Source organism: Arvicanthis niloticus, chromosome 21 (genome assembly GCF_011762505.2).
Source record: "Arvicanthis niloticus isolate mArvNil1 chromosome 21, mArvNil1.pat.X, whole genome shotgun sequence".
Classification (NCBI taxonomy): Eukaryota; Metazoa; Chordata; class Mammalia; order Rodentia; family Muridae; genus Arvicanthis; species Arvicanthis niloticus.
The window spans coordinates 32,394,583-32,417,314 of record NC_047678.1 but is presented as its reverse complement, the minus strand read 5'-3'; the positions used below and the strand labels follow the sequence as shown (position 1 = coordinate 32,417,314).

The 22,732-nt window shown below is 42.3% G+C and overlaps 1 protein-coding gene across 3 annotated transcripts in view; it reads left to right on the top strand.

Moving 5' to 3' along the window:
- Stac (SH3 and cysteine rich domain) overlaps positions 1-22,732 on the top strand; it is a 122,485-nt gene that overhangs the window by 77,114 nt on the left and 22,639 nt on the right. For all 3 annotated transcript variants that reach the window (XM_034484114.2, XM_034484113.2, XM_076918082.1), the window contains 6 exons: positions 3,662-3,762; positions 5,218-5,299; positions 6,370-6,485; positions 7,987-8,065; positions 17,027-17,091; positions 21,872-21,960. In XM_034484114.2, coding sequence (XP_034340005.1) covers positions 3,662-3,762; positions 5,218-5,299; positions 6,370-6,485; positions 7,987-8,065; positions 17,027-17,091; positions 21,872-21,960 — 532 coding nt within the window. The remainder of the gene's footprint in view (positions 1-3,661; positions 3,763-5,217; positions 5,300-6,369; positions 6,486-7,986; positions 8,066-17,026; positions 17,092-21,871; positions 21,961-22,732) is intronic.

Genomic DNA, 22,732 nt, shown 5'->3' with positions numbered 1-22,732 from the left:
TATATCTCATGGTTTTTTAATTTCTTGCCTTATTCTCTCATTTTTCTAAGGCACATTCTACAGAAGTTATTTTTAAGAATGAGCACATAAAAAGAAAGTATTTTGAAGAAAGATCTAAATTTTGGGAAGTATCTGTATTCTGCCATTACTTATGTTTGGTACTTAAGCTGGATATAAAAGTTTAGGTTGGGGAAAAAATCCTAGGTTGGAAATAATTTTCTGCCAGAACTTTGCAATTTGAATGTTTTTTGAGGTTCTATGGCCTTGCAATTTCTAAACTGTCGTTGTGAAATTCTGTGTCCGTGGCTTTTTAAAACTGTTTACCATGTTTTTATTAACTTTCTATCTTCCAAATAAATATTAAACTTACTTCCACACTTCCAATTGGTGATTTTTAGTTCCTAAAGTATTTTACTGGGACTTTGATATGATTAAGTATTGTCCCAATCCAATACTATTTAACTGAATTCCAGTGGCATCCTTGTTTCTGAGTATTTAAATCTAGGCAGTCTTTTAAAATTTTTACATCCATTATTTGTTTGTTTGTTTGTTTGTTTGGTGTCTCAGAGGCATGCACCCTTGCTTGTATGTAGAGGTCAGAGGACAACTGCAAAAGTCAGTTCTTTCCTTCAACCAGTTCCAGGGATCAAACCCAAGTTGCCACGCTGAATGGCAAGTACCTTTGCATACTGAGCCGCTTTAACAGCCCCCGTGAAGTCCTTTTGTTCACATAGTCCTGACTTATAATGCTTCAATTTGAGGATTTTCAATTGTATGGTGAGAAATGTGTATAGTTAGTAACATTGTACTGTACTCCAGATTTTGATCATATCCCAGGCTAATTATCAACGTAACTATAAAACATCCTCTCATGAATCTGGACAGCAGTGAGCCTCAAAACCTAGACATCTGCATGCTACTGGGGGAGCAAGCAGATCTGTATAGCACACTGTACTAAGCTACAGTATACAGGGGAGTGAGGACATTAAGTACACTTTGTGTGTTTGTGTGTTTGTGCACAACTGCATGCTTGTGAGTATGCAGAGTGTATACTTATATACACATGCCTATGGAGACCAGAGGATGTTCTCAGGTATGTTCCCCCAGACACAATTCACCTTCTTTTTTGAGACAGGATTGCTCACCACCCTGAAAGACACCAGTTAGGCTAGTAGGTGACCAGGGAACCCCACAGATCTCCGTGTCTCCTTGCCATCACTGCGATTACCAACACATACCATCACACATAACTTTCTTGTTCTATGCAGCTTCTGGGGGTTGAAGACAGGTCCTCTTGCTTACAAGGCAAGCCCTTGACCATCTTATCTCTGCCTCCAGCTCCTTCCGGTGCACTTCTGATGCACAGGATTTTCAATTTATGCTTATCTGATTAGGTTGTAACTTTACCATAGGTCAAAGGCCATCTCTTTTAGGACACTGTTCGGTTAACCACCTGTGGGGAGAGGGTTCTCCTTTGAGAATGAAGGCAATTAAAGGAATAAAAGTATTGGTCGCATTTTTTCAACTTGAGGAGCCAGCATGGCCATATTAAAATTCAAAACTAGGGTTTTCTTTCTAATCAAACATAAGAGGAACATACAGCAAGGCAATGGTGATGGGGGGCAGGTGTAACAGAACATGGTCTAACCAGACCTTCTCCAAATCCGTCTAGACTAAACCAGGACAACTGCAGTGATCCAAATCAGCCCTTCCCTGCTCTCTGAAGGTCAGAGTAGAAGCTCCCCCCCTTCAGTCAAGCTTGTCACTGCACAGTGGAAATGGGGACACCTAACACTGAGTAATCACTGGTGGTCTGACTCATACCACGAAGCAAAATGTGAAAGCAAGCCGGAAAGCTGAAATCAGGGAAAGGAAATGCATAGAGGAAGGAAGAGATACTATCATCTATAATGACACCATTTCAGAGGATAGCTCACAACGAAACAGCTCCCCTTTGAAGATCTGGCTTGTGTTCCCATATAGACACAAATAGCAGGCTCTGAATTGAAATGAAAGTCATTGCTTGCAAGGCCAGCCTTTGAAAAACTAATATGCTTTACCTGAATGATTATTCTTGGAAACAAAGGGGGCTTTCTGCCACTGTGTATAAATAAGTAACATGGGGTGTTTGTGCGTGTGTGTGTGTGTGTGTGTGTGTGTGTGTCAGAGAGAGAGAGAGAGAGAGAGAGAGAGAGAGAGAGAGAGAGAGAGAGAGAGAGAGAAGCAGCCAGGTGACATCTTCCAAAGGATTTCTAGTTCTTTGCCTATTGTAGAGCTTGTCCATTGATTTTCCCAGATGAACTGTGGATCTTTGCATTTCTCTGTTAAATCATCTGACTAATCCCAAATACATCTCCATATACATCAAGCAGTCTGAAAAAATGGGAGGAGATATTAGAGCCTAGCTTGGAAAGAGTGAAATGGGGTAGAGTCTTCTTTACCTTGGGACAAATCATCCCTTATACCCTCTAGCTTCTCATTTTTAAAATTAAGTGATGCAGATAGAACGTCACATCCTCTTCCAGCTATTAAATTCTCCTTTTACAGTGCAGAAGAAGCTGCTCCCATGAACTACCTCAAACCGGCTACTGTGGCTTCACCACATGCTGTGAATGGTTTATTTAATGTGTCATGTACAGGACAAGGCACACAGCACCAAACCACATACACTATCGTTGATCTCACTGAGCTCCCGGAGGGAGAGGAAGACCCAAGCAAACTTCCAAGTAAATACTTGCTAATAATTATGAGAAGTGTTATAAAATATAATCACAGGGTGCTACCCAAAGGAACCTTAGGAGGTCTGGGTTGTAGCTCAGTGAATGGCATGTGAGGAACCCCAGCTTCCATCTCCAGCAGGAATTGGGGAGATAAAAGGAGAAGGTGGAAAATTGGAGGAAGAGAGAGAGAGAAATATAAGGAGAATGAAATGGAAGTAAGGGGGAGGGGAAGAGAAGGAGATGGGAGGAAGAGGATGAGACAGGACAGTGGAAGAAGGAAAGGGGACAGAAAGGAAGAGATGGTGATATGGAGAGAGAAGAAATGGGGGAAGAGAAGAAAGATATTTAGACAGAGGAAAGGAAATGTTTGGTATAAATGACAGAGACAACGCATGAAGGGGTCACTAGCCAAATATTGACAGGACAGCATCCCAGATATATAAAGCAGTGCATGCAAGGGCTTGGAGAGACTAAGGAGCTTATACATCCAGAGATTTGAAGAACACCCTGTGGCTAATACCTCATGAGCATGAAGGACCGCAGGCTTCCCTCAACTCACACCACATTTCCCCATCATGGTGAGACAGGTAAGATGTTGGGACCAGCGTGACTCAGTAAGAATCAGGAGGGAAAAGATGGATGGCCTACAAGAACAGCAAAGGACATGGGCTTTGCTAACTTAGGTTAAGACAAAGAAAGTAAGAAAGTGGCTGAGATGTGCTAATACCGTCAACATAAAGGAGATAACAAATGGAGAATACCTTACAGAAAATGTGGGTTGGGGGAAAACATACATACAACTTGAAAGTTTCAAGTTTCATGGAAAAAAAATTCTCAGAGAAGAATTAACATGTCGAGAAGTATCACTTTCTTTTAGTGGTTTCAGACCAGACCTCACTTGACAAGCTGTACCTAACCACAGTTTGCTGTACGCCTGACAGGAACACATGCTAAGCACGGACTGCGCTGTGGAGCCTGTAAGATGAGCATCCATCACAAGTGTGCAGACGGCCTGGCACCCCAGCGGTGTATGGGCAAGCTGGTAAGGGCTGGTGCCAGATGGAGCCCTGGGACTCTCTGCCCAGAATCCCTTTCCCTGGGAAGCCACACCCTATAATCCCCTTCCTTCTCTGGAGTTCTGAAGCATGCTCAGAAGCATAGCTAGTCACTCAGCTTAACTGGCACAGTGGTGAAGCAGAGGTGTGTCAACCTCCGTAACAAAACCCACACTGGTAAGGAGTCCTGTCCTCCGAAGAGTGTCAGGTGTGTCTCGGGTGGGACATTCTCAGCTGTAGCACTTAAGTTCTCCCCTCCTGGGTCAATTCAGGTTTTCAAAGCAAAAATTAGGCATCACAGGAGTCCCCATCATGCAAACTAGGGTGCTTTGTTACAGCTGGGTTACCAGATGTTATTTGGCTGTCATTGGAATGGGGGTGGAAAGAAAGCTGAAACTACCCCACCCGAATATACAGTAGTCTGCCTCCTTGTGACAGTCTGGGCACATTCTGCTCAGACCATCTCAGGAATGTGGGCTTTGATCTCAGTGCACCCCAGAACACATTTGAAGGCCACTGAACCCACAGTGACTAAAATATTACACCAAGATTATCTACCATAGAGAATAAGCAAGAGTCTTTAGAAACTGTTAAAGGAACTTTCCCAGGAAAGGAATTCTGTTGACTTTTCTGACTCTAAGGAAAAGTTCACAATAAGTTAAATACGATATCTTAACACCAGAAGTAATGCCACAGAAAACGTGTCTTCAGGGTAGGGAGCCATGTCTATGCCCAAACCCCATCTCTAGCAATGATCAGACAAAGATGGGCAGCACTTGCAAGAACATGTATGACGATTCATGGGTGCTCATGGGGTTCAGGTTATCTAGTTACCTTCCATCCCTGGAGTATAGCAAGTCTAGCTTCTTAGAGAGTGCATCCAGTGACTCTAGCTTGCGATGTCCCCTTCTCTTAAATTCCTGTCACATCTTTTCCCTTCTATCTTCCCAAGAGTAGTTGCCACAAGACAAGGAAAAAGTCCACAAGTAATAAGTCAGAAACACAATAGAGTGTACACACACACACACACACACACACACACACACCAGCTAAGTGGATGATTCTGGGTGACACTCTGAAAATATTCAAGGGCCTTGGGCATGCTCTGACATCTACTTTCCCCTGTGTAGGCTTTTGATAATTTGAAGTGCCCAAAGTAAGCTGTGGTGGAAAATTGTTAGACGTGCCCTGGGGGTGGGGGTTTCTGCGTGTAGGATACAGTACAAGAGGCAGGAAGCTTGCCTTATAGATGGACCATTGCCTTGATTCCCTCAATCTATTCCTCTCTCCCCTTTCCCCTATCAGTGGTAAATTGTGAAATCAACAGGCTATGTGAGTACATTAAAGGGGGACAAGAACTGGCTTTGATTTTAGAACTCTTGCTTGGTTTTCTCCATTTCCTCTCCGCCGTTGAGATCTTCTCTCTCCCATTCTCCCCGCAGCCAAAGGGATTTCGTCGTTACTACAGCTCCCCCTTGCTCATTCACGAACAGTTTGGATGCATTAAAGAAGTTATGCCCATTGGTGAGTTGGGACAGTGATGGGAGGTGGGATTTTAGCAGCAAAGTCAATGATGACAGTCACCTTCTATGGGCCACAAAGCCAGGAGGACAGCCTGAGATGTCTGTGTAGTGGTTGTTTTAGCTCTACTCATTTTGCTGGAAAGAAAACATTTTTTTCCATCATCTCCCCTGATGGAGCTTGAAAATGGCAGAGTCTCAAAAGTAGACACCACACTTCCCAGGCTTTCAGCAACAACACAAGACACATGTCCTATCGTCAGCAGCATCAGAGCAACACGCCTTCAACGTGGGGCATGGGATCTGGCGGCCTGGGCCAGAGTCAGCTCCCCACTTATCAACTGTTTCATTGTACCCTCTGCTGTATAATGTTAAGATAGGGCCAGTGATCACTACTTTTTACAAGTGTGTGTGTGTGTGTGTGTGTGTGTGTGTGTGTGATTTGCTGAGTAGAAACTCAGCACTGGTTTTTAATACACACACACACTGTTTAATGAAGACCTGAAAGTGCCCTCTACAGATGCAGTGTGCATATTTTCTTTCATGTTCTCTTTTTAATTGACTTGTATTTGTTGTCTTAGTTGCATTTTCATTTGGTTTTGTTTTATATACATACAAGCCTCTCCACCTACGGTTATTTTAGCTGGATGGATTTAAAATTCGCAATGATCAACTAAAGACAGCTTTTCATTAGAATTGTAATGTTTGAGGAGGGGGTCATTTCCTGTTCTTTTGAGAACACTTGTGTCCTACCTCAAAATTTTTCTCTTAAGACTAAGTCTCTTGGTGATCAGAGCTTCTTGCTGTAGGAAACAAACTGGTCCCTGGAAAGAATCTTCAAAATGTAGTGGGAATAATAATGAAAGAGGGAAATCAACCACTCGGGAAGGTTTCGGGGGCAGCGTTCTGGTTGACATATCAAGTTTTCTGGGAGAGCAAGTGCCTTTGATGTGAGCCCTCATTCATTAAAAAAGCATGAGCACGAAGCCCCCTGATCCGGTTCTCCAGGCTCTTCGGTAGAGATCTGGCTTCCCTGGTCGGCTGGACTAAGATGGGTCTTTTCTTCATTTGCAGCTTGTGGCAACAAAGTGGACCCAGTATATGAGGCCCTCCGATTCGGCACGTCCCTGGCCCAGAGAACGAAGAAGGGCGGCTCCGGCAGTGGGTCTGACTCACCCCCCAGAACCTCGGTAAATCGACCTCATTTTCAGTTCCCTGAAGGGTCTGGTGGGTCCTGAGGAGATGGCTAAGCTGGCTGAGTGCTGACAGGGCGATTATAAAGACCAAGTTTGATCCCCAGAACCCACATAAAAACCAGTACAGCTCCTGTGTCTGTAACTACGGCGTTAGGGGAGAGAGACAGCAGGTCCCTCGAACTCATTAGCTACCCAACCTCAACAAAAAGTCCTCCAATGCCACACAATTTCTGAGAAGCCATCTTTAAAAAAAAAAAAAAAAAAAAAAAAAAAAAAAAAAGAATTTATTTTTATTTTCATGTGCATTGGTGTTTTGCCTGCATGTATGTCTGCATGAGGATGTCAGCTCCCCTGGAACTGGAGTTGCACACTGTTATGAGCTGCCATGTGGGTTCCGCAAATTGAACCCAGGTCCTCTGAGAGAGCAGCCAGTGCTCTTAACTGCTGAGCCATCTCTCCAGCCCCAGGAAGCCATCTGTAAATTCATTGTAAGCTCTATCCTTCAGACTTTCCACTGACTTTCATGAGAGAAGAATCATAATCATGTCTCTTTGTCTACATGAATAAACTCTCAAGAAGAAAATAATGGCAAGCAAAAAAAAAAAGAATGAAAATAACTTATATCATTTCCCCAACTTACGCATAACACTGAGGCCACCTAGGTCTGTCCTCTGCTCGGCAATAATGAATAATAATAATGAGTAATGGTAGTTTGCTGGCACTGTAGGGGACACCAAAGAGGAAGGGGACGGGGCTCCTCGCTCCTAACGAGAGCATAGTAACTGTGTCAGGGATACTTAGATGGTCATTTCACGTAAACACTGAAAGATTCGATAGTAAAATGAAAGTGTTTGGCTCCAGGGGACACATTCTCAAGGCACTCAAAATAGCACTTGTGACACTGAGCATGTGTTATATTGTACGCAGATGTTCATATGGGGTGTGCACATGTGTGTGCATGCATGTTGAGGCCAAAGGCAAGGTAAGTCAGCTTCCTCTATCATTCTCTCACTGGCTAAGCTCAGGGGATCTGCTTGTCTCAGTGGCCCCCACACTGGGCTATAAGCACCTAGACCCCTGCAACCTGGCCTTTATCTAAGTTCTGGGGATTTGAACTCAGGCTCTCATGCTCATGCAGCCACCACTTGCCCAACTGAGCCATCTCCCAGTCTCCGATAATTTATCTATTTTAAAACACCTAAACCCTGATGACCCTCTGAAGAGGATGTCATTCTCATTTGAAGTTCAAAAGGTGATGTCAAATTCATCTACTGGAAGAACCATAGAAATGGTGCTAAATGTGATTTAAATAAAAACCAGTGATGAAGTGTGTGAGCATGTATGGACAGTTTATGCTCCGTACCATGTGAACTGGACCAGAACAGCTGAGAGTTCACAAATGCCATACAAATCCCTCTTTAGATCCGGTATTGACATTACAGTTCTACAATGTGGCTCACTGGCTCATTCTATGCCATCTCCTGTTTCCTCCAAGACTTCAGAGCTTGTGGAGGTTCCTGAGGAGGCTGACGGGCCAGGAGATGGATCTGACATCAGGACACGGAGCAACAGTGGTGAGTGGGAGACAGTTCTGCAGAAACCAGAGCATGGGTGTGGTCGGGTCTACAATGGACTGTGTCCATTTCTCTCAGGCTCCCTTCACTCTCAGATAGCTCTGCGATATGACATGGTCTAGAGTCCAATGTTCTAGAAAGAACAGTAGGTCTGGTCATAAAAATGCTTAGTTGTTGTTCACAACCCTTTTATGGATGAATTTTTCCTCCTCTGACTCAAATTAGACCTGAAACCCTGACCACTTAGACCTTTCTTTGTACCATATCTATCAGGTGAGCCAGGGTGTCAGTCAGAAGAGGGGGGACCATAATCCACATCCTAGTCCTTCCAAGAGGCCATTAAGATGCAAAACACACTGCAGGGGATAAGGAATGGCCTAGTCAGTGCTTGTCTTGAAAGCAGGGGACCTAAGATCAATGTCCAGAATCCACATTAAATTCACAGTTTAAAAAAAAAGGAGGGGGGGGGTTTACCTGAGCAATGACATCCAGGAAGAACTGGACAGAGCCATCCTGGCCGAGGTCTGTCTAGAACCTCGTGCCTATTAGCTGGATTTAGCCAGTAGCCCCAAAATTCAACATCTCAAAGATTAAGCCACAAGGTACATAATTAAATTTGCACATTCGTGTGGCATGTCTAGCCAGGTGTTCATGGTGACTCCGATCTCTGTCGTCACCTATCTGTGGGTTCTCTTCTTCAGCAGACCCAAGGGCCTCTACACTGGACATCCGGGCCTCACTGAGCCTTGCTCTAGACTTCACTTTGAGACCATGTGACCTAGAAGTGCTGAGTAGCTGCCTTCTACCTCATGTCTGAAAAGAAAATATTAACATCTCTGGAAGTCTCAATAGGCTAGGCTGGCCACACCTATCCCCGATGGATGCATGGTGCTGAAAAGCAGAGTGAAAAAAGCGGCCATGGTGAGAAAAGAAACAGACACAGGAGTCCAGGGTACAGACATGAGATTTAAAGAGAGGGCAAGGTGGGCTAGAGAGTCCTCAGGGATCAAGAATACTTGCTGCCCTTGAGGAGGACTAGAGTTCAGTTCCCAGTGCCCATCAGGCATCTCACAACTGCCTGTAACTCTATCTCCAGGAGCTCCAATGCCCTCCTCTCTTCTCCAAAGGTGCCCGTACACATGTATGTACACATACATACATGCACATGCATAAATAAAAATAAAATAAATCTCTTAATAAAGGGCAAGATGTATGCCTTAATAAGGAGTCTTGGTCAAGTTACAAACCTGCCCAGCACTGACCCGACATTATCTCAGCTTTGTCTGTACAGTGGTCCAGCATGGTATTAAGTTGTTAATCTGATATTTGCAAGGGTACAGCCTCATCTTCATAGACGATTGTCCTCATCTGAGGTTTTGCTCTTGGGAGTTCAGAGTGATTAGGAGGAAGGGAAAGGACCATTGCGTACCTCTGGGCTTTAAGCCAACTACAGATAAAAGACAAAGGCAGGGATGGCAGCCTCTCACCTTGCTTGCAGTTGCCTGTGGGTCTAAGTGGATAGTCAATGCTTGGTAGCAAAATTAGCTTTTAAATGTAGTTTCAATAACTATGATTCCAAAAGGCTGCCATGGTCTTTGAATAAGATAATGCAATACCACCCACACACAATAAACCAGGTTTCATCTCTAGCATCAGGCTTCTGTCCTGTCTCCAGATACTTAGAGCCTACGAAGCCCAGTCTTTGGAATATGGAACTGATATTGGCTCATATCAGGGCTCCTGGGGTACCTTAAGATGGATTCTGGACTTTTATGTCTCCAAACAAAGAACTAAGCAGAGACATAGAGTTATAATGGAACCAGAGACAGTTTGTTAAGAAAAGGATGGGAAAGCTGGCCAGGGCAGAGAGCAAGCTTGGAGCTCAGTGGTCCCCAGTGTACAAAGAACTGAAGCTTTTCTGATTCCTTTACACAGCATGGTTATCTCGCTCAAGCACTGTTACATGGCTCTACCTATAACTCCATTCTTCAGATGCCTCAGCATCTTAACTCTTCTCCCAAGGGCATGGAGATTTTGTTCAGAACAGAACAGATTTAAGACAGCTTGCCTTCACCAGTGGCCAGTTCTATTCAGCCATGCCCACGGTTTTCTCAGTATTCTTTATGAACTGTTTACATTTTTTTAGTATGTGGATTTTCCATAGCTTTGGACAAGGCCTTCTGGACCTCATGCTCTGCCCTAGACTCAGGCTTAAGAACAGGCACCATGAAATTAACAAACACACACGTTTTCTTCAGTCTGTTCAGCCACCCACCCCACTCAGACTCTTCCCACACCTGCCTCTGCTCAGGAAATAGGAAAACCTCTCATCCAGTTGATTAGGACAAAGTTTTCAGTATTATTCTGTCTCCCTTTTCTTCTCACATGTCCACACCTGACCCATCAGAAAATGTCCCTATAGTTCATCAGAATGCTATCACCCCACTCTTTGTCTCAGCCATCCGGGTCTGACTCATCACCACTGCCTAGCCTGTTAGACTTGTCCATTTGATAGGACTTCCCTTTGCCACAGACAGGTCTTCTCTCATCAAATGGTCTTAACAGGGTTGCATGTTGCAAAGATCTAGACTTAAGAATTGTCATTGTGAAGGGTGGTTTCTAGTAACAACGTCAACATATGTTCATCAAGGCAGAGAGACAGAGACAAAGACTTCCACTCCCAGTCTACCTGCCCATGGACTAGCAGGCCTCATATCACTTGGGACCTTGTTAGAAATGCAGAATTTCAGGCCACCTAGACTGCTGAGCCTGAATGTATGTTAGATCTGTGGCATTTGGGAAATAGGATTAGAGTATTTAATTTCTCTCACGTCCTACATATACATACAGATCGTGATATAACACATTCCAAAGAGATGAAAAATGAAGAACAAACATGCTCAAAGCATAAAGTTGACAATTGCCTATCTATTCCGTGTTAAGAAGACATTCCACAGTCATATTAAAAGGAATCGGTGGAACTGGACATGGTAGTACACACCTGAAACCCCAGTGCCCAGGAGGCAAAGACAGGAGGATCACAAATTCAAGGCCAGCCTAAGCTACATAAGGAGCCCATCTCAATTTTTCTCCTTAAAAGAAGGAATAAGGAAAAGAGAAGTGATAAAAGAAAACCATAGAAAGAGAGAGATCCCCTTAAGAAGTTAGTGAGCTATAAGTTTCCAACAGGGTTTGGATATTTATAAGTTCTTTGATTAGCAATAGCTTTTTCACAATACCTTAGCAGACAAAGGAATTAATTAGGTAGTTGTTTGTCCCACACTTTTTTGATTGATCTCAATCCCTCATCCATCCAGTCGCTGAGATACATACTAATGAGCTCCAGCTTCCCTAGAGTCCTCTTGATCATGGCAAGGAAGCATGGCCTTTCAGAAGTTCTGTTGTAGTGCTCACAGCTGGTTTTGAGTGACATGTTTCATCATGTCCAGAAGATACATGTCATGTCTTCCAGTCAAATGTCATGCCAGATTTCTCAAGGAATGCCTCTCCAACCACCTTAAAAGATGATTCAGTTCATACTAATGTCTCCAACGCTAAGATAGCACCGCTCTTCGAAGTTGTCTTGGGCAGGTCTGAATTCTAGTTTCCTGTTTCAGTTCTTCTGGATCTATCACAGATACAGATAGAAATGGTGTTGGCCTCTGCCTTCAGCGTCACGGCTAACAGATTTACTAGTGGCAAAGCAAGAAGGAAATGGAGAAGCAATAGCCAGCTGCCTGGTCCTGCTCAAAACGCCAGATAACGGTATTCCCAGGAGCCTTCAACAGCTGTATTTCACTATGATCATACTGATCATGGTTTTCCTGGAAGAAGAGAAGGGTACCAGACATGTGCAATACACATTCTTGAACTTTTCTTCCAAAATGACTGAACCAGTCATATCCACTCAAAGACGTCACAAAGCCCAGTGCTTCCTCAGTTTGCACTTGGTGAAGAACTTTTGCCCCAAAAGGAAAATAAGAAAATTTAGGTTTTGAACATATACTTTTGTGTGTGTGTGTCTTACAGATTATAGCTGAAGTGAAAGAACATCTTTAGTAGGAAGGAAGGAAGGAAGGAAGGAAGGAAGGAAGGAAGGAAGGAAGGAAGGAAGGAAGGCTCTTAACCTGGAATTATAAATAAAGCAACCACAGCAATCACTCTGAGACAAGAAGAAATGAAAAGCAAAGAGAGTGGCAGGCCCAGTGAGATGGACCCATGAGTAGAAGCATTTGTCATTGAAGCCTGTCAACATCGGTTCAATTCCCAGACCCCACTGGGGATGAAGAAAACTGGCCCCTAAAAGTTGTCCTCTGATGTCCACACACATACCACCTTCACACACCGTATACACATTCAATAATAACAAATAAAGGAGAGGAAGGAAAGTGACAGGTGCATAGTTAAATCAAGCAAACACTGGCTACTTATTTTTAAAAAGCAATAGTGTTTTTAAAACCTGTTAATAAAATATCTAAAGTGCTGATCTATAAATAGGCATCGGGTTTTCAGAGATCTTCATGCTGTTTGAAGGAAGTGTAAAAATATTTCAGTTCAGATCTTACTAAAATGTGCTTCACTAAAGATCCAACACAGCTATGCAAGAGATGATAAAATAGAGCAAATTTTCTAAACTACAAAAGCTAACAGAAATTGAATGCTAAAAGTGGGAAAGAAGAGCCAATCAGTTGAAGAAAAAGCAATCTTTAGGAATGATACCCCATGTTATCCTCGAGACTCCATATATACGCATGCATACACACACACACACACACACACATGCTCGTACACATATACTTGAATATGCATACACAGATGTCAATAAAAAGTCAGGAAACTAAATAATATTTCCATCCATAAAAGGCATGAAGATGGTGACAATAAAGATAAGAACAGACATCAAGAAATTGCCAAGACAGAGTAATAAATCCTGAGTGTGCATTAGAGAGAATAAAATTTGTTGTCTCAAAAAAAAAGACAAAAAAAAAATTATAAGCTCTAACAAATTTTAAGATGGAAGAGAATGAAGGAATCGAGGCACCATATCCAAAAGAGGAACACAACGCACAGACAAGAAAAGACTGCCATGACCAAATTCTCACCGCAAAGCTTGACAACCTCTTTCTAAACAAGCTGATACCAAAAGCATCAGGGTGTCTGCAGCCCAACTGTAGCAGGATGGAGGCAGAAAATGAGAGCTGCTTCTAATCCTTCTAGAAACCAAATCGATATTTAAATTTTTGTACATGGCAAAAAATAACCAGGCTGGACAACTTCATAGGTAAATTCTACCCAACATTTAAGAAATAGAAAATTTCCACATTGTATAAACTCTCTCTGGGAAACGAAAGTACAGCGAGGACAGGCAGCCACATTCTCTAACGTGGTTTACGAGGTTATTATAACACTGATTTCAGAACCAAACAAGGCCAGAGAAGGGAAAATCGCTGGCCGCTGTCTCTTGAATATGGATGCAGAAGTCTTAAGTAAGCGTCTCATGAGCTGAACTTAGCCATGCCCCTTTAAAGGGCACAGCATGGTGACTACATTGGAATTAACCCAAGAACTCAAATTTGGGCTCACATCAGATAATTTAACAGTGTCAAGCTGCTGTCATGTGATGAGTAAGCAGGACAAAGCCATTGGCTCAGGAAACAAAGAGGTGGCATGGGTGTCATAGGTCTGCAAAGTGTAAGAGAGACTGGAAAGCAAAACAAGGCGTCCCTTAAAATGTGGCCAAAGGAAGAGTCATTCTGCTTCCCAGCAACCAACCAACCAACCGCAAAGCTTCATTGCACACTGGACATGATTTTTGAACATTTGTCATGAGATAAATAACCAAATTATTTTCCACAAAAAAACTTTAACAAAAAGGTTTTTTTTTTTTTTTTTTTTTTTTTTTTTTTTTTTTTTTTGTTAAAAGCAACAAAAGTAACAGTTGTGCAATACACAGTTGTGTGGTATACATGGTTGGGTATACATGGCTGTATGGTATATAGTTGTGCAGTATACAGTTGTGTGGCATACATGGTTGGATAGTATACACAGTTGTACAGTGTACAGTTGTGCAGTTTACAGTCATGTACTATACATGGTTGTGCAGTACAGCATACAGTTGTGTAGTATACAGTTGTGTGGTATATATGGTTTTGTAGTATACATGGTTGTGCAGTATATACATTTGTACAGTATACAGTTGTGTAGTATAAAGTTGAGTGGTATACATGGTGTGCAGTATATTGGATGGTTCAATATATAGTTCTATAGTATATCCAATTGCATGGTATACACAGTTGCATGGTATATACAGTTGTGTGGTATACACAGTTGCATGGTATACACAGTTGTGTGGTATACACAGTTGCATGGTATACACAGTTGTGTGGTATATGCAGTTGCATGGTATACACAGTTGTATGGTATATAGATAGTTGTTGTGATAGCCCTAGCCTTGTATTTTGATGCTAATTCCACTTTCCAGGAAAGGGCTGCAGAGGAGGAGAGAGTCAGTACACAGGTGACTTCTAATGAACCTACTGCCCAGCTTAATTTGTAAAATAAAGGCTGGAGCCAGTGATTGGGCAGAGAAGGGGAGGTGGAGAAATAAAGGTTGGTGGGAAGAGAGAGAGAGAAGATGATGGAGAAGGAAGACGACAGAGGAGCAGGAGGTGAAAGGACAAACACATGACTTGGAAAACCTGCATGTTATAAGGGTCTCACAGCTGGGGAAAAGAGTAGTGCAGTGGTGAATCCGCCCAATCTAGGTGTGCAGCTTATATTCATAATTATTGAGTTGTGTCTTCTTTGTCTGGTCTTATTTGGGTTGGAGAATTACCTTAGCTCCTCCTGACTTGCAGGGAAAATTTCCCACTACAGACAGTTGCTTTACTTTCTCCCTTTTAAAGCAAATCATAGTTTCAAAAACAGTTTGAGGAGGAGGACAACTGTCTTGCCGAAGATCTGAGTTCAGTTTCCAGCACCCAGCTAGATTTGGTCACCAACACACACGTGGAGTGGCTCACAGCCACCTGCAACGCCATATCCAGGGCATCTGATACTTTCTTCTGGCCTCCATAAGCAATTGTGCTCATGTGCACACACACACACACACACACACACACACACACATACACACACACACACACACACACACACACACACACGTGCCAATTACATAACTAGAAATAAAATCTTAGAAAAAAGAATGGCTTGGGGAAACCTATTTTAAAACTTCCACTGCTCCTGGTTACATTCTGCATTTGATTGCATATCTAAAAACAAACTCAAAGTCATTTCAAATAATTTTCCCAACAATTCTCAGGAATAATATATATTTTGAGCTAGACGCTCAGCTAGATATTTAATTATAGGATAAAATACTATGACATTTTAAAACTGTGCAATCAGTCCAAATTGGATATTGTCGACTCACCTGATAGGATTCCCTTCTTTAGACATTTTTTTTGCTTGTTTCCATTTAAATATTTAATATTCTTTTGGGAAGAATACAGTTTTATACTTACCAAATCAAATGTTTACAACAGGATTTCAGAAGATGATATAATACCAGAAAAGGGTGTTGTATGTCTCTGCCCTATTTCAACAGGTAAACACCAAGTTAAGTGTCCAAATGCTCCAGGCAAATTCTGTGGGAAGGGACCACTCACATCTCAGTGTTGTACAGTTGGTAGAACATGGGCACTTTGGGCATCCCTGTGCAAATGAAACACATCTGTAAACTCTGGAATTATAAACTGAATACACGGGATAGTTAAGACTCCTCAGTATTTCTTCGGGGCCTCTTGCTTTGAATGTGTTTTTTAACATAGAAGTTCCTCAGTCTGTTTTAATAACAGTGGAGATCCTGGTGGGATGGTTCAATGGGTAAAAGAGCTTGTGTCCAAATCTGACAACCCGAGTTCAATCCCTAGGCCCTACATGATGGAGACAGGGACTACCACTAGTTGTCCTTTGATCTCAAGGGCACATGTGATGTGTAACACACACATGCATGCACACAGAGGGTGGCTTTTACAAAACTAAGAGAATAAACAAACAATAGAGAGAATGATTGCACCAGTGAACCAATGAACCCAGTTACATGGACTCCGGTGGGATGTGCCATCCTGTACTGACCTATCCTTGATACTGTAAAGAAAACAGGAATAAACATGTTATTCTAAACTACTGAGCCATCCCAGTGGTAGATTAAGTTACAGACCCAAACGTTACCACCCTAAGGAAGATGTGTCTAGTGAGAATGGCAGGCTGGCCATGGACATGGACCAGATCTGGCAAGTCAAGCTCTCCAAGTTTCTGTGGGGACCTCTAGGGAAGTGTGAATCTGGACAGTGAGAAGTGCCCATCTTAAGAGGCGTCCTTACCAAAGGCAATGTCTTCAAGATGATACCTTCAACACAAATGGAAGAGAATTACATATTCCAAATAGAAGCTCAAAGAAAATTGGGACAGTAGCCTCAGTACATTGGACATATGCAATCAGGGGGTATGTTCTAAAGTTTAAAGTAAATGCTTTCATCTTCAAAACAGAATAAAGACAGCATTAAGAAGCTAGCATCGTAATATTGAATCTAAACATTCTGGTGTTTAGGAAAGGTAAGTGTTCAAAGGCAACAAAATTATCTTTCCAAGTGATTCCACACAGTGAACACACCTGTGTGAACACACAGGGCACTGCTAGGAGACTCGACTTAAACACACACTTGGCCAGTGATGGTGGGGATATATCACTGAGTATACGCAGACTGTGGGATGCTGACTAGGGTTATCAGGATGCTGCCTGAGGAGGAGGGAAAGCATCTCTGAAAGAATGAAGGTAGGAAGGTAAGGAAGCCAACAATAAGCTCTGGCTCAGGAGAAAATCAAAACAGCCCCTTCATCCATGTCCCCAAACATGGCTACCAACCACACAAAACTCCTGTGTTTTCTTTCCTCTCTCAGTGTTTACATATCCAGAAAATGGTACCGATGACTTCGGAGATCAAGTGAAGACCATAAACCACCAGGTATGTAGACACCCCAGAACAGGTGAGAGTTCCTGCATCGAATCGTCAGTCATCACCAAAGTAGATCCCAAAATCCCTTTGGGGACTGGTGGGATAGTTGCATGTCAAATTATCTTTTAAAATCATTTGAAGAAAAATGTAACATGCCTGATGATAAGTGCCAGTGAAGCATAATATGTATGGGAGGTATTAGAAATGAGGTATCTGGCTGGCTCCCAGCTTAGCCGCCCTGTTCCCGCACTAATTCCCAGCAGGCCGCCTAGTCCCAGCTAGGTATTCTCATCTCGGCAGGCTCTCTAGCGGGGACAGAGCTCCGGAGTTCCCTTCACAGCCACACTACACGTGTACCATCACCTAGTAAATCAAAACTCTCAAAGCTTGTAGTTAACCAAACAGGTTTATATATCAGCAAATATTCAAATCCCAAGATGCCTGCACAATTTAGACAAGCTATCCCAATTATCCTAACCTTTTGATAATGCATAACTATCTGAGACTACTAAAGCCACGCTGGTTCCCGTCCGCCTCCATTTCACCTTTTCTCTCTCTCCCTGCGTCTCTCCCTCCCACTCTTAGCTCCACCTCCCTTTTCCCTGTCCAATCACAGGCCTCCTGCTGCACCAATATTTAAAATTGATTGGTCAGGGAAATCTCTGCCACATAATGTGATGTCACATAATAAATAACACAGGGTATATAAATAAATAAATAACACAGGGTATATATATAAATAACACAGTATATACACGGTGGAAAAGGTAAACATTGTATGAATGACATGCACACTTTTCTGTCGTGTGTTACTGCAAGTTAAGACATATTTTGTGTTAATCACCAAATCGTATGATTACACTGTATGCTATGCAAGAATGTATTATTGTATTAGACATGTCCAATTCACACATACACATATAAACCATAGAGTCAAGCAATATCGTTCAAGAGTCCTGAGCTTTAAATTGTAGTAGGAAGACGGGCCTGTGAGATGGCTCAGTGGGGAAAGGTGCTTGCTGCCAAGTCTGCTGACTTGAGTTCAGTCCCTGGAACCCACATGGTAAAAAGAAATAAGCAGTTCTCCAAGTTGTCTTCTGACCTCCACATGGAAGCTTTGGAGTACACAAGCTATACACATACATACATACATACATACATATATACATACATATATACATACATACATACATACATACATATATACATACATATATACATACATACATACATATACATACATATATACATACATACATATACACATACATACATATATACATACATACATACATATATACATACATATATACATACATACATACATACATACATAATTGAAGAGTTCAAGGTTCAAAAGGCTACAATATAATTGTGTGCAAGTCTTATGTTTTATATCCATACATAGAATATATTTATTATATTATACAATGTACTCAAAAGTATTATGCAATTACATGTATGGAATATATCAGTTTAGCTTGTATACTATAAAATATGAATGTATCTATACCATTACAATTTTGGGGTTAGTGATAACAGATAATATTTATAGGACATTACAAGACTCTTTTATAATCTAATAAATTGAGGACTATAGTGAAGCCTACCTAACAGGGTTGTGGTGAACTCTAGTTATATTGATGCAAGTGATAAAGTACTGGGCAGGCAGCCGGTAAGCTATCAAAGCTTTTATTATCACATTTGCAAGATTTCAAAGTCAGTAGACTGTGGTACTGTGACATAATCAGGCCAATGCCAAAAATCTATGCTTTTTCCTCACCACAAATGAACTGATTGCTATGAATGTTCACAGGACTTTTTGATATACTATAGACCAACTTTCACCTGACTGATAAAAAGTCCATTTTAAGGGTCCAGAGAGATGGTTCAGTGGTTGAAAGCACTTCTCACCCATTCTAATTAGGACTACTATTACTGTTACTGTTACTATTACTGTCATAAAACTCCAGAGTTTACTCAACCTGCTTTCTTACAGAACCCAGAATCATTTGCCCAGGGGCAGCCTCATCCACAATGGGCTAGGGCCTCCCATGTCAAATACTAACTAAGAAAATACACCACATGTTTGCCTATACCCTGTACTTACGAAAAAAAATTTCTGAACTGAGGCTCCCTCTTCTCCATCTGACATGAAACTAGCCAGTACAATGGATTCCTTGTCATCTTGACACAAAAACACATCACTATTAAGCCGAAGCCACAACCTTTCCTTTCTCATTTACCCCCAAGACCTCACATTAAAAGCATAAATAACTTCAAAAGTCTCACCGTCTTTACAAATTCAAACACATTAAAAGTTCACTCCCTTTAAAATAGTCAATCTCTTTAAAAATCCAAACTCCCTTTTAAACATTTAAAATCTCTTCAGGGGACTCCTGTAACAATAAAAATTAAGCTAAATACTTTCTCATTTCAAGAGTGAAAAACCAGAACATGTTCACAATCTGAATAGAGCAAAAGCAAACTCCAACCATGTAAATAACTCAGTGTCCAATATCTAGGGTTCACGAATAGTTTTTTGGGCTCCTCCAAGGGCTTGAGCCCTTCCTGTTGTAGCACACACACCTTGTCACTTCAGCTTGGGCTGGCTTCACTGTACACCCACTTCTGTCAATCATCCCATAGTACTTTTATCCCCAAAACACTGGGGTCTCTTGTGAAACTGGGCTGCCCAATAGCCTCTCCTGGGTTCTCTTCAGAGACTCCAACCCTACCATAGTGCCAAGCCTCTGTTGCTCTCCATGAGCCGTTCACATCTTCAAAACCAGTACTACCTGGGTGACTCTTCCACTGCCAGGTTCAGTTGCCAGCACAAGGTAAAGTTCCTGGACCACAGCCTCTGGGTGCTGACTCTGAGGAAACACATCCCATAAGATTTCACCACAGCGATGCTGGTCTCTTAATCACCATTAATTTTTTTGCTCCAGCTAACCAGCATCAACTGTCCCAGTAAAACCAAAGTTTTACTTCAGTGGTCCTGGTGTTTAACTAATTCCATCTGATTCTTCAGCCCCAGTTAACCAGAACCATAGAGCGTTAACTAAAACAGCAAATGGCCCTGTAGAGTCATTAAAGGATTCTCTCAAACTTTCCATTGAAGATTCACAAGCCAGGCCTCCATTGTCTTCATGGCTCTCGACATTCTTATCTTCCACGCTCCCACAGAAGAGATCCTCAGGCTTTGAACACTCAATAGATTTTCCAGCCCAAAGTTCAAAAGCCCTTCTACAGTCTTTCCAAAAAACCCATGGTTGAGTCTGTCACAGCAGTAGCTCACTATCCTGGAACCAATTTCTATCCTAGTTAGGGTCACTATTGCTGCGATGAAACACCATAACCAAAGCAACTTGGGGAAGAAAGGGTTTATTTGGCTTTCACTTCCACATCACTGTTCATCATGGAAGGAATGCGACAGGAACTCAAACAGGACAGGAACCTGAAGGCAGGAGCTAGCGCAGAGGCAATGAAGGAGTGCTGCTTAGGAGCTTGGTCTTCACTCATAATGGACCACCCCCCCAATCAATCACTAATTAAGAAAATCCCCCACAGGTTTGCCCACAGCCTGATCTTAAAGGGTCATTTCCCTAACTGAGACTCTTCTCCTATGACTCTAGTTTGTGCAGAGCTGACATTAGAATTGCCAGCACATGGCTCTTTTAGAAGAGCCAGGTTCAGTTGCCAGCAGCCACATCAAGTAGCTTCCAACCTTCTGTAACTCCAGATTCACAAAATCTGATGCCCTATTCTGGACTCCACAGGCACTACATACATGGTGGTGCATCTATGTATACACACAGTTAGGCATGCACACACACATACAAACAAATAAACAAAGGATTAAGGCTTTTCATCAAAGTATTTTGGGAAACAATATCTATTTATACCTGTTTCCATGTCTCCCTTATTTTTAGAAGAAGTGTTCTCATTTGAGGCAGAGGAGAGGTCTGTTCAGTGTTAAAGCACTTGCTACACAATCCTGAAGACCAGAGTTCAGATCCCTATAGCCCATATTAAAGTCAGGAGGGCTCGGAGACCCGCTTGTAATTCCAGCCTCAGGGGATAGAAAGAGGGGGTCTGTAGAGCAAGCTGACAAGCAAAAGTAGATACAACTGTAAGCCTTGAGTTTGATTGAGAGATCCTGCCTCCGTGAAGAGGGGAGATGACTGACTGGGAAGAGTCCTAACATAAGCCTTCTGCCTCCACAGGTACATGCACCTGTGAGCATATATGCATAATACACACACATAATACACACACATATAATATATGCATAATACACACACATGCCTGAAAATGGGAAAGAAATAGAAAGAAAATATCCCATTTCTGACATTTTTCATGAAGAACTATGTCAAAGAAAAAAAATCACCTGAAGAAAATAACTATTTCTGAGATGTCCCAACCATTTCAAATAGATTATAGTGGAGTCCAACTCCAGAATTAGAAGTAACCTAAGGAGCTGGGCATGGTGGCACACGACTTTAATCCCAGCACTCCAGAAGCAGAGGCAGGGGGATCTCTGTGAATTTGAGGCCACCCTGGTCTACAGAGCTAGTTCTAGGACAGCCAAGGCTACAAAGAAGAAACCCTTTCTCAAATATAACTTAATGTGAAGTAATGTAATTTTAAAAGAAAGCTAAGAGAGAAGCCTCCATAACAGCCAACTGTGACCCCCGAGAGCTGCACAGGGACACTGCGCGGCACTCGGGTATTCATATCTATCTTCAGTCTCTCCTGACTCATTCTTCTCTGTCTTCTCTGGCAGGGACCTCTCTCCAAAGACCCATTACAGATGAACACCTACGTTGCCTTGTACAGATTTATACCACAGGAGAATGAAGACTTGGAAATGAGGTAAAAATGTGTGTGTGTGTGTGTGTGTGTGTGTGTGTGTGTGTGTGTGTGTGTGTGTGTGTGTGTATGAGAAAGACAATTTTAAATGTTTACTTTTATATGAAAAAAGGAGAGGGGGCAGTGAGATGAACCAAGAAGTAAAAGCCAGCCTTCCAACCTTAGTTCAAGCTCCAGAATGAGTGATAAAAGGAGAGAACTAACTTGCAAGGGTTGCCCGCTGATCTCCATGCACACTGTGGTGAGCACGCACGCACACACACGTACACACACACACACACACACACACACACACACATACATACACTCCTAATCACATACACATTCTGCTCTCACACACACATTACTACTACTACCAACAACAATAATAATAATCGTAAGGGAGTCATTTGAACAATAATTTACAAATGCCTTTATGCATCCTCCAATCTGCAGGATTAACATGTAAGCTGCTTGCTGAGTTCTGTTCCAAGTGTCTTATTGAACAGACCTTTGGGGAAGCCAAAGAGCATGCATATAGCTAGTCTGAAGGTGATGCTGGTGCTGGTCTGGGGTCCTTTACAAACCACGTCTTTAGTTCATGGTCCATAGAATGTGAGGGTTTTCATGAAGGTTAAGCAGTAATTGCACTTGACATTCACTGTCTCATAGGTAATCAAAAGGTTTATTTAATCCTCAAATTAGCATAGATGAAAGAGTTGAGCTTCAATTACTGGGGTCAGCCTCCTACCTCCCACCTCAGGTGAGCTTTGCTTGATTCTGTCTTCAAGTGATG